Genomic DNA, 12798 nt, shown 5'->3' on the forward strand with positions numbered 1-12798 from the left:
GGCCCCGGGGAGACGAAAGGGCAGTGGGAAAAGCAGCGTGGGCTGGGTGAGCTCATCAAAGAGCCTGGGGTCTGCCGTGTGTGTACGGTGCTCTGCCCTCGGGGGTGTTGGGGGGTAAGAGGGATACAGATAGCTGGGGGTTGGGGGAGGGGTAAGAGGGATACGAAATGTTGGGGGTTGTGCTAGTTAACTCACTGCGTGTGTGGATGGTGTTGGTGGGGTCAGAGGGGTACGGAGGGTTGGGGGTTGTGCTAGTTAACTCACTGCGTGTGTGGATGGTGTTGGTGGGGTCAGAGGGGTACGGAGGGTTGGGGGTTGTGCTAGTTAACTCACTGCGTGTGTGGATGGTGTTGGTGGGGTCAGAGGGGTACGGAGGGTTGGGGGTTGTGCTAGTTAACTCACTGCATGTGCGTAGGTACTGTAGGTGCTGAAGGGAAGGGCGATGGCTGGGTTGAAGATGCCAAACTGGCCCACCATCTGCTGCATGCGGCGGATGGTGCGCTCCTTGTCGGTGTCGGCAAACTTCACCACCAGGCTGGAGGACGCGCCCTGGGGGGGGAGAGAATCGGAGCCGTTCTGAGGAGAGAGGGACCGCACACTTAACCAACCAACCCTCCTCTGTCCGCAACGCCTCCACACAGAAGTTAGTGTATCAACATCATCATCAACATAACATGCCACATAGTCAGTCACTGTTGGCTATGACAGTTGAAGTCGGAAGTTTACATACACCTTAGCCAAATACATTTAAACGCCGTTTTTCACAAATCCTGACATTTAATCCTAGTAAAAAGTCCCTGTCTTAGGTCAGTTAGGATCACCACTTTCTTTTAAGAATTTGAAATGTCAGAATAATAGTAGAGAGAGATTTATTTCAGCTTTTATTTCTTTCATCACATTCCCAGAGGGTCAGAAGTTCACATACACTCAATTAGTATTTGGTTGCATTGCCTTTTGCATTGCCTAAATTGTTTAACTTGGGTCAAACGTTTCAGGTAGCCTTCCACAAGCTTCCCACAATAAGTTGGGTGAATTTTGGCCCATTCCTCCTGACAGAGCTGGTGTAACGTCTCCTTGCTTGCACACACTTTTTCAGTTCTTCCCACAAACATTCTATAGGATTTAGGTCAGAGCTTTGTGATGGACACTCCAATACCTTGACATTGTGGTCTTTAAGCCATTTTGCCACAACTTTGGAAGTATGCTTGGGGTCAATGTTCATTTAGAAGACCCATTTGCGACCAAGCTTTAACTTCCTGACCGATGTCTTGAGATGTCGCTTCAATATATCCACATAATTTTCCTCCTTCATGATGCCATCCATTTTGTGAAATGCACCAGTCCCTCCTGCAGCAAAGCACCCCCACAACATGATGCTGCCACCCCCGTGCTTCACGGTTGGGATGGTGTTCTTCGGCTTGCAAGCCTCCCCCTTTTTCCTCCAAACATAATGATGGTCATTATGGCCAAACAGTTCTATTTTTGTTTCATCAGACCAGAGGACATTTTTCCAAAAAGTATGATCTTTGTCCCCATGTGCAGTTGAAAACCATAGTCTGGCTTTTTTATGGCAGTTTTGGAGCAGCGGCTTCTTCCTTGCTGAGCGGCCTTTCAGGTTATGTGAATATAGGACTCGTTTACTGTGGATATAGATACTTTTGTACCTGTTTCCTCCAGCATCTTCACAAGGTCTTTTGCTGTTGTTGTGGGATTGCTTTGCTATTTTCACACCAAAGTACGCTCATCTCTAGGAGACAGAATGCGTCTCCTTCCTGAGCGGTATGATCGCTGCGTGGTCCCATGGTGTTTATACTTGCGTACTATTGTTTGCACAGATGAACGTGGTACCTTCAGGCGTTTGGAAATTTCTCACAAGGATGAACCTGACTTGTGGAGGTCTACAATTGCTTTTCTGAGGTCTTAGCTTATTTCTTTTGATTTTACCATGATGTCAAGCAAAGAGGCAATGAGTTTGAAGGTAGGCCTTGAAATGCATCCACAGGTACACCTCCAATTGACTCAAATTATGTCAATTAGCCTATCAGAAGCTTCTAAAGCCATGACATCATGTTCTGGAATTTTCCTAGCTGTTTAAAGGCACAGTCAACTTAGTGTATGTAAACTTCTGACCCACTGGAATTGTGATACAGTGAATTATAAGTGAAATAATCTGTCTGTAAACAATTGTTGGAAAAATGACTTGTGTCATGCACAAAGTAGATGTCCTAACCGACTTGCCAAAACTATAGTTTGTTAACAAGAAATTTGTGGAGTGGTTGAAAAACGAGTTTTAATGACTCCGACCTAAGTATATGTAAACCTCCGACTTCAACCGTATATACAGACATGCTCAAATTTGTTGGTACCCTTACAGGTCATTGAAATAATGCTTCATTTCTCCTGAAAAGTGATGAAATTAAAAGCTATTTTATCACGTATACTTGCATGCCTTTGGTATGTCATAGAATAAAGCAAAGAAGCTGTGAAAAGAGATGAATTATTGCATATTCTACAAAGAGATTCTAAAATGGCCTGGACACATTTGTTGGTACCCCTTAGAAAATATAATAAATAATTGGATTATAGTGATATTTCAAACTAATTTGTTTGTTTAATTAGTATCACACGTCTCCAATCTTGTGATCGATCGGTCATTCAGCCTATTTAAATGGAGAAAAGTAGTCACTGTGCTGTTTGGTATCATTGTGTGCACCACACTGAACATGGACCAGAGAAAGCAAAGCAGAGATTTGTCTGAGGAGATCAGAAATAAAATAATAGACAAGCATGGTGAAGGTAAAGGCTACAAAACCATCTTCAAGCAGCTTGATGTTCCTGTGACAACAGTTGCAAATATTATTAAGAAGTTTAAGGTCCATGGAACTGTAGCCAACCTCCCTGGGCGCGGCCATAAGAGGAAAATCGACCCCAGATTGAACAGAAGGAGAGTGCGAACGGTAGAAAAAGAACGAAGGACAACTGCCAAAGAGATACAAGCTGAACTCCAAGGTGAAGGTACGTCAGTTTCTGATCGGACCATTTGTCGCTTTTTGAGTGAAAGTGGGCTCCATGGAAGAAGACCCAGGAGGACTCCACTTTTGAAAGAAAAACATAAAAAAGCCAGACTGGAACTTGCTAAAATGCATATTGACAAGCCACAATCCTTCTGGGAGAATGTCCTTTGGACAGATGAGTCAAAACTGGAGCTTTTTGGCCAGTCACATCAGCTCTATGTTCACAGACGCAAATATGAAGCTTTCAAAGAAAAGAACACCATACCTACAGTGAAACATGGAGGAGGCTGGGTTATGTTTTGGGGCTGCGCCTGGCACAGGGTGCCCCTTATCTGTGCAGGGCACAATGAAATCTCAAGACTATCAAGGTATTCTGGAGCGAAACGTACTGCCCAGTGTAACGCTTACTGTAGTGGGTGTGGAGTCAGGCGCAGGAAACAGGAGTGTTTGCTATCGGGCTTTAATGAAATGCACCGTCAAAAGAATATACACCCAACAAACAACAACAGGGTGTAATCCAAAAAAACACAAGATCCAAAAACACATACCACTACACGAAACACAGTGAACAACAGAAATAAGCCCGCACACAGAACAGGTGGGGAAACGGGCTTAAATACCTAACTAAACACTAATGAGACAGGTGAAACCAATAAAGACAAAACCAACAGAAAAGGAAAAAGGGATCGGTGGCAGCTAGTAGGCCGGTGACGACGACCGCCGAGCGCCACCCGAACAGGGAGAGGAGTCACCCTCGGCAGGAGTCGTGACACCCAGTGTCAGAAAGCTGTCTCAGTCGCAGGTCATGGGTCCTCCAACAGGATAATGACCCAAAACACACAGCTAAAAGCACCCAAGAATGGATAAGAACAAAACGTTGGACTATTCTGAAGTGGTCTTCTATGAGTCCTGATCTGAATCCTATCAACATCTATGGAAAGAGCTGAAACTTGCAGTCTGGAGAAGGCGCCCATCAAACCTGAGACAGCTGGAGCAGTTTGCTCAGGAAGAGTGAGGCCAAACTACCTGTTAACAGGTGCAGAAGTCTCATTAAGAGCTACAGTAAATGTTTGATTTCAGTGATTGCTTCTAAAGGTTGTGCAACAAAATATTAGCTTGAGGGTCCCATCATTTTTGTCCATGCCATTTTCATTTGTTTAATTATTTCCGATATTATGTTGAATAAAAAAAATCAAAAGCAATGTCTGATTTCTATCAAATATGGAATAAACAATGGTGGATGCCAATTACTTTTGTCAGTTTCAAGTTATTTCAGAGATAATTGTGCATGCTTGGTTTTTTGGTGGAGGGGTCCCAACAAATTTGATCACGTCAGTATATGTTTAGATAATGAACTCGTGTTAAATGATCAAGTCTGAAACAAGTCATGCATGATAATGTGATTGGATGGTTTAATTTGTCAGTATACACTGCTCATTTGACATTAGGCCTGTTGTTAACATCAATATTAGAAAGCTCCTCTCGTCGAAACATCAAGCTCACAGTTTTATAGCATTCCAGATACTACATGATTGGACATTTGTCTTATTGATGATATTGTGTCTGTGTGTTTGCGGTCTGCATACATAAGTAGGTATGTAGAGTCATATCAACCAGGTCTACTTCTATCTGTAATGTCCTCTTTTCAGATACAACCGTAAACCTTCCATCTATTTATAATGCCATGTCATTTAGGCCAAACAAGTATATTGTGCATTAATACCTAGTTCACTCTTTTTCCAAGAAAGTTTTTACTTGGGGTTTAACCTTGGTCCAGCCATTCAAGAAAGGTTCCAAAACAAGCGACATATGATTATTTAAGATGGAGGGGCTAAGATTGGCATGGGCACCAACCAGTAAGCACTTATTGACCTTGGTGAAGGAGCTTTTTTTCTCTCTCTCTCTCTCTCTCTCGCTCTCTCTCTCTCTCTCTCTCTCTCTGTCTCTCTCTCTCTCTCTCTCTAACCAGCAGGTGCGTCTGCCACACACCATTCATTAAGAATCTTCAAATGATTTAGCGCTACATTTGACCTTTCATTCGCTCAGCCTTGCCTCCCCCTGCCCCCCCAAAACTGCCCAATCGATCCCTATAAAAGGCCAAAATATTACTCTGATCTGACAGTGTAGAAAGGTTGTGCGTCATTTGAGATAAGAGGCTCCCTGAAATTGATGTGAGATTGTCAATAATAGCAACGAGTGGCGGTGGGGGTTGGGTAGGGCTCGGGAGCCAGCTGGGAGGTGTTTGGGCTTTGAGGGACTGGGGGGGGGGGGGGGTGGTCGGGAGGTTGTGTGGTGAGCCGCAGTGGGGATACTGTTCCCTAGGCTCCCAACTACACATTGGGGAGGTGAGGAAGTTTTTTCTCTCACTCTCTCTCTCTCTCTCTCTCTCTCTCTCTCTCTCTCTCTCTCTCTCTCCCCATCGCTCTCTCTCTCTCTCTCTCTCTCCCCATCGCTCTCTCTCTCTCCCCATCTCTCTCTAAATTCAGCCGCTGAGGGGGTTGAAAATGTGTCAATCACATTTAATTTCCACGCTTAACAATTTGGCTCGGGGCTTGGCTCTCTGCTTATGTAGGCGTGATTTGCAGGTTGCCAGAGATGCTAAAAGATAGTCAGTGGAGTGGAAGATTTTTTTCTTTCTTCTTCTACCTCCTCTATGTTCCCTGTCTTTTCACTATCCCCTTATCCCATCTTCCCCTGACGGCTGGCTGGCCATAAGTGCACGGCCTCACAAAGCTGCCTCTCCTCACCACCGGCACCACATTAGGCCCCTCCTTATTAAGTGCACATTATGACTTAACAATGAAGTGCATGCGCTCCTAGGTAGTAGGGCGAGGGTAAAACATCTGAAAGAGGGAACACACACTCATCCTCCCCCTCATCTCCTCTCCAGACCCACAGTCCTTAATCTGGAGTGAGAGTCCATACAGGGTTACACAGCCCAGTCATTCTGGTAGAAGGGCCTTGTGTTGTGTCTGTCCAGCTTTTACTATCTGTTCCTTTAACATTATTATGGGGTATACCTTTAGGCGAGTCTGGGAGAAGGGACGCGGGACTGCAATACAGGAATGTGCAGCAGTGGTAAACAGTGAATATTCTACCCCACAGCACTAAAAAAGCTATTAAAGGACTAGCTGGTTTGATAATGAGACTCATGGTGCGTTTCCTCTCCTGCTCAGGCTCCCAGGTTCTTGGGCAGGGTTGGAATTTATAATCTGAAGGTATTAAGTTGTCTGCGAGCAATGCAGAGAGAGGACGCTGCAGCCCGAGCTCCTTCCTGTTCTGTCAAGCAGTCTGGAGTGTGCTTGCATATGGAAGTGTGGTTAATTGTGGATTGAGCGTGTGAGTGCAATGCCAATGCAGCTCCTAGTCTGTCTCCTGTTCTGTTCTTTCCTATTCTATCCAGATTGAGGTCTGTGTCTCTGCCCAGCTATTGGCTCTCCCAGATTGGTTGTATTGATCAGGGTGGATTCTGTGTGAACCCAGAGCTCCGGCAGTGCCTCGGCACCTTCAAATTGCTGCCTGAACTCCAGGATCTTCAGAGTCCCTGGAAGACTTACAGTGGATTTACTAGCAGCCATCGTGCCACTGCACCACACTCTCAGCCTCTAATATGAAAGGTGGAAAGGTTAAACATATCTGGATAACTCCCTACTAACCCCTCTCTCTCCTCTCTGTGGAAATGACAGCCGCTCCAGGCACGAGCTCTTTATTTTTGTTTTAGTCATCATACAAGCCATTCTCTTTATGTGCCAACATGAAATTGTATTTGTCACATGCTTCATAAACGACAGGTGTCGACTAACAGTGAAATGCTTATTCACGGGCCCTTCCCAACAGTGCAGAGTGAAAAATAGAAAAACTATCGAAAAATAATAACACAAGGAATAAATACACAATGAGTAATGATAACTTGGCTGTATACAGGGAGTACCAGTGCCGAGTCAATGTGTAGAGGTAAAAGTGACTAGGCAACAGGATAGATAATAAACAGTAACAGCAGTGTATGTGATGAGTCAAAAAAGTTAGTGCAAAAAGGGTCAATACATAGTCCGGGTAGGGGGGCTTGGGGGTAGAGGCTGTTCAGGTTCTTGATGGTTCCAGACTTGGTGCATCGACTACTGCTTGCTTTGCGGTAGCAGAGAGAACAGTCTATGATTTGCGTGGCTGTTGACACCATTATTTTCCATGTCCATTCCCATGTTTGTTCCCATGTCTACCCAATTTACTCTATTGCGCCTTTCAAGATATCATGGTGTAGAATCTCTCCACAGTACAAAGCAGAGAGGTGGATGAACTATGAAGTAAAAGTCTCATTACATTTTAAGCTGCCAAGTGTCAGGCAGAATCCCCACCGACTCAGAGCCTCTAGAGTGGATTCAGGAAAGGGAGTAAAACTGTGGGAATAAAATGGGCAGCTGTTCTTACACAGAAATATAGGAAAAAAAGGACTGGGATTCAAAGAGAAGAGAAGTCTGCTCCCTTTGCAGCCATGGCCGGCTTGGTTCCTTTCCAAACCCGTGTGAAGGGTCCAGATAAAGCTGCAAACGACGCTATATATTTGATATTGCCTTAACTCTACACATCTGTCTCTGCGCATTACCTCGCAATAAGGTAATAAGGTTGAATTATCCTGCGCCTGCCGTCATCTTACATAAGCCGCTGCGACTCAGAAAACCTGTAATAGAACAAAGTGTCACATGGCGAGTGCCTTAGCGGTGTCCCTGTCTCTTTGGTTTAGTCAAACGGGGGCTTAGTCACTAGAACAAAGGTTCCTGGTTCCTACTCCACTCACTCCAACAGGAATACACAGCTGTGTGGCTATTTCCAGATAATTCTTTAGTGAGTTCAGTGTTAAACTTTCTATTGTGTAGTTTCATGTCTCCATTATCATTATGATACACTGATTCCCATTCATCTGCACTAAGTAACCACCGAGAATGACATAACACACACTGTATATTTAGTGCTTGGTTAGTAAAATAACAAATTAGTGTAATCCATTAGGCTCTGATTAGAATGTAAATTGCTTGGGAAGTGACACTAGGGAAAAATGACATCTTATAAGCAATAGAACAATATGAAGAAACTATAAAGTTAAACATAATTACAGCACATTGTTTAATGACGAGAAACATGGATATATCATCCATGTGAAGTAGCCTCCTAACATTAAACTATGCATGAGACATCTCATTTTATTACTGTGACACTGGCTGTCGTTCCATAAAAATTATATTTATAGTGTGTGTAAAGCGAGATCACACTTAGATATGGGCTTTGACTCTCTCCTCTTAGCATAGCTCCCTGTCAGATACGACGCCTTCAGAAAGTATTCACACCCCTTGACTTTTTCCACATTTTGTTATGTTACAGCCTGCATTTAAAATGTATTACCTCGAGATTTTGTGTCACTGATCTACACACAATACCCCATAATGTCAAAGTGGAATTATGATTTTGGAAATGTTTACAAATTCATTAAAAATGAAAAGCTGAAATGTCTTGAATCAATAAGTACTGAACCCTTTTGTTATGGCAAACCTAAATAAGTTTGGGAGTAAAAATGTGCTTAACAAGTCACATAATGCGTAGCGTGGACTCCCTCTGGGTGCAATAATAGAGTTGAACATGGTTTTTAATTGACTACCACATCTCTGTACCTCACACATACAGTACCATTGAATTATCTGCAAGGTCCCTAAGTCGAGCAGTGAATTTCAAACACAGATTCAACCACAAAGACCAGGGAGGTTTTCCTATGGTTTGCAAACAAGGGCACCTATTTGTAGATGGATTTTTAAAAAAGCAGACATTGAATATCCCTTTGAGCATGGTGAAGTTATTAATTTTACACTTTTGTTGGTGTATCAATAAACCTAGTCACTGCAAAGATATAGGTGTCCTTCCTAACTCAGTTGACGGAGAGGAAGGAAACAGCGTTTAATGGCTGTGATAGGAGATAACTGAGGACGGATCAACAACATTGTAGTTACCCCACAATACTAACATAAAAGACAGAGTGAAAAGAAGGAAACCTGTACAGAGTAAAAATATTCCAAAACATGCATCCTGTTTGCAATAAGGCACTAAAATAATAGATGGGGAAAAAATCTGGCAAAGAAATGTACTTTTTATCATGAATACAAAGTGTTAAGTTTGTGGCAAATCCAACACAACACTGAGTACCATTCTTCATATTTTAAAGAATGGTAATGGCTGTATCATTGTCACGTCCTGACCAGTAGAAGGGGTTATTTGTTATTGTAGTTTGGTCAGGACGTGGCAGGGGGTGTTTGTTTAGAGTGTTTCGGGGTTTGTTGGGCTATGTTCATATTTAAGAGGGGTGTTTGTTTAGAGTGTTTCGGGGTTTGTTGGGCTATGTTCTTTGTTAGTCTATTTCTATGTTAGTTCTAGTATGTCTATTTCTATGTGATGTTTATTGGGTGGACCTTCAATTGGAAGCAGCTGCTCCTCATTGCTTCTAATTGAAGGTCCTATTTAAGAGGGGGGGTTTTTCTATGGGATTTTGTGGGTAGTTGTTCCTTGTTTAGTGTTTGTTGCACCTGAAAATAAAAAGAAGATGAGTATACATATTCCCGCTGCGTTTTGGTCCAATCCATACGACAACCGTGACAATCATGTTATGGGTATGCTTGTCATCGTCAAGGACTAGGGAGCTTTTTAGGATAAAAAGAAACGGAATAGAGCTAAGCACAGGCAAAATCCTAGAGGAAAACCTGGATCAGTCTGCTTTCCAACAGACAATAACCTAAAACACAAGGCCAAATATACACTGGAGTTGGTTAGCAAGACGACATTGAATGTTCCTGAGTGGCCTAGTTGCAGTTTTGATTTAAATCGGCATGAGAATGTATGGCAAGACTTAAAAATGGCTGTCTAGCAATGATCAGCAACCAACTTTGCTTCACAAATTTGGGCCAAATATTGTACAATCCAGGTGTGCAAAGCTCTTAGAGACTTACCCAGAAAGACACAGCTGTAACCGCTTCCAAAGGTGATTCTAAGATGTATTGACATTACAGAGTATTTTGTGTAGATTGTTGACAATAAATGAAAATTAAATCAATTTTAATCCCACTTTGTAACACAACAAAGTCAAGGGGTGTGAATACTTTCTCAAGGCACTGTAGCTACAGTGTTTCCATCACAGTCTAAAGTGGAACCAATCCCTTCCTAAGCTCAGGTGGAGATGAACCCGGCTCTTCTGACCCTCCTATTCTGTCCCGGGACTTCCCTCAGATACAGCCTTCCTGAATCCCAGCAATTTGCTTTACATCTCCAGCGTTTACATTTTTAATTGTGTTGCGTCCTCAGCCATGTGAGGTCTGCCGAGGCCCAGGCAGGAAGCGTGTGTGCTTGGAATGGAATGGAGAGCCTGTCAGGGTCTCACATCTGACCTGTCATCACCTCCCACCACCCTGCACCACTCGTAGTTATTTGGACAGTGAAGATAAAACTTATTTGGTTCTATACTCCAGCATTTTGGATTTGAGATCAAATGTTTCATATGAGGTGATAGTACAGAATTTCACCTTTTATTTGAGGGCATTTTTATACATATCTGTTGTACCGTTTAGAAATGAAAGCACTTTATATATCTAGTCCGTCATTTGAAGGTGTTATAAGTATTTGTTCAAATTCACTTATATAGTGTATTACATTTAGTCAAAAGTTTAGTATTTGGTCACATATTCCTAGCACGCAATGACTAGATCAAGCTTGTGACTCTACAAACTTGATGGATGTATTTGTTTGTGATTTATTTTATTTATTTAACCAGGTAAGTCAGTTAAGAACAAATCCTTATTTACAATGATGGCCTACCCCGGCTAAAACCCAACAACGCTGGGCCAATTGTGCACCACCCTATGGGACTCCCAATCACAGCCAGTTCTGATACAGCCTGGAATTGAACCAGAGTCTGTAGTGACGCCTCTAGTACTGAGATGCAGTGCCTTAGACCGCTGTGCCACAACGAATGGTAAATAATGTGTAATATTATTTTGGAATCACTTCTCATGAGTGAGAAAGTTACAGAGGCATAAATATCATACCCTCAACATGCTAACATCCCGTTATTCATAATGGTGAGAGGTGTTTTTGCTTTCATGTGCAGACTTAAAATTAAATGACTTGTCACTCATTTAAGAAGCACTGTTTGGTAGAGTTATTTGATGTGCCATCCACTTAATTATTTTAACTTTTACATTTCAAATAATCTAAAGTAACATGGTTTGGTTTAGCTAATGAGAAGCAATGTTACATTGTTGGGCCAATCGCGTGAACTCTGGGTTTGTTGTGGCAAAGCACTTAAACTGGTGTTGCTGCTCGAGATGTGAAGGAAAGAGAGAAGGATGCTATTTGTTGAGTTTAAACGTTTACATCTGAAGATATTATGAATTGCATTTAGCAAAGAGACTGTTGATTCATTTGATTTACCTGTTACAATTCTAGAGAAAGTCTAGTTAAACATCTATATCAAATTGACCTGAATTCGCCTGCTGTGGAGAGTGTAGGCATCGTTGCTTCAACGGAAGCTAGCCTAGATTTCGTTGGATTGGGAGCTGCTTTCTTCCGAGACGAGTTGGGATTTCTTCCAATGACACAGGATCGCATGCAGGGCGTTTTCTGCCATGGATTACAAATAGGCATCGGCCCTGGAATTATTGTTTCAGGAGTTTGCTTCGGTACGGTAAGTAACATTGGGTTTCCATTAATTTGACTGGATCATTCATCATACCTTCAGTGCCAATTTATCTTGCTAAAATGAACAGTGTTCAATTATTGAGTTTTATAAGAGTGCACTCGTAATGATAAAGTTATAGTGGGTCAAAGATCAACCCCCCAAGACATCATCATTATTCACGATTAATTCAGGATTATCTGCAATCATGGTAGCATCCAGATTAATGGAGAAGTGTTTACAAGCATATTCCATTCTTATTTACAATAAAAGTAACTCCAAAATGACACAATACATTATCTACCATGAATTTCTGTTGGTCACAAAAAGATCTGAAACAAAACCAATAAGAACTGCAAATGCACCCGACAAGTTTGTAGTCACAAGCTTGATGTGGACATTGTGTGCTAGGAATATGGGTCCAAATATGACATTTTTGAATTTGTGCAGGTAGCTTAGTGGTTAGATCTTTGGGCCAGTTACTGAAAGGTTGGTGGATAAAATCCCCGAGCTGACAAGGTAAAAATCTGTTGTTCTGCCCCTGAACAAGGCAGTTAACCCACTGTTCCCCGGTAGGCTGTCATTGTAAATAAGATTTTGTTCTTAACTGCCTTGCCTAGTTAAATAAAGTTTAAAACAATCTTTAGGGATGTCAATTTTGACCCCCTACCTTTTTTGTTTAACAAGTAATACTTTTTTTCTCAATCTCTTTCTCTGAGCAATTGTATTAGTATAAAATAATATAATTTCCCAATTGTTTGAGTATACAATCTAGCTCAGTATTTGAATTATTTAATATGCGTAGTCATTATTGCTCATCTTTATCAAGGGTGGCAATAATTTCGGACCCCACTGTATCTTTTAGTAATATCCCTAGCCTCTCGTTTTTCCCCTAGCGAGTCAATATCTTAGAAGTTAAAATACTGAGATGTCTTTTTCACCATTATTATAAAGCTGACCTATCCGAGAGGGTTACACTTATGACACCCACAAATGGGGGGACTAGATGCATAAAGTGCATTCATTTCTAAACGGTAAAATCGATATGTATGAAAATACCCTCAAATAAAAGGTGACACC

At 42.1% G+C, this 12798-nt stretch overlaps 1 protein-coding gene across 11 annotated transcripts in view; it reads right to left on the bottom strand.

Annotated features, from left to right (window-relative positions):
* The window catches only part of LOC106613762 (CUGBP Elav-like family member 5), a 251485-nt gene that overhangs the window by 24489 nt on the left and 214198 nt on the right, over nt 1-12798 (bottom strand). For 6 of the 11 annotated variants that reach the window (XM_045687487.2, XM_045687488.2, XM_014216351.3 and 3 more), the window contains exon 6: nt 403-549. In XM_045687487.2, coding sequence (XP_045543443.1) covers nt 403-549 — 147 coding nt within the window. Of the gene's footprint in view, nt 1-402; nt 577-12798 lie in introns of all 11 variants that reach the window. The other 5 variants (XM_082956808.1, XM_045687481.2, XM_045687484.2 and 2 more) reach the window with 1 other exon arrangement.

The sequence above is a fragment of the Salmo salar genome, chromosome 10 (assembly GCF_965601325.2).
Source record: "Salmo salar chromosome 10, fSalSal1, whole genome shotgun sequence".
Classification (NCBI taxonomy): Eukaryota; Metazoa; Chordata; class Actinopteri; order Salmoniformes; family Salmonidae; genus Salmo; species Salmo salar.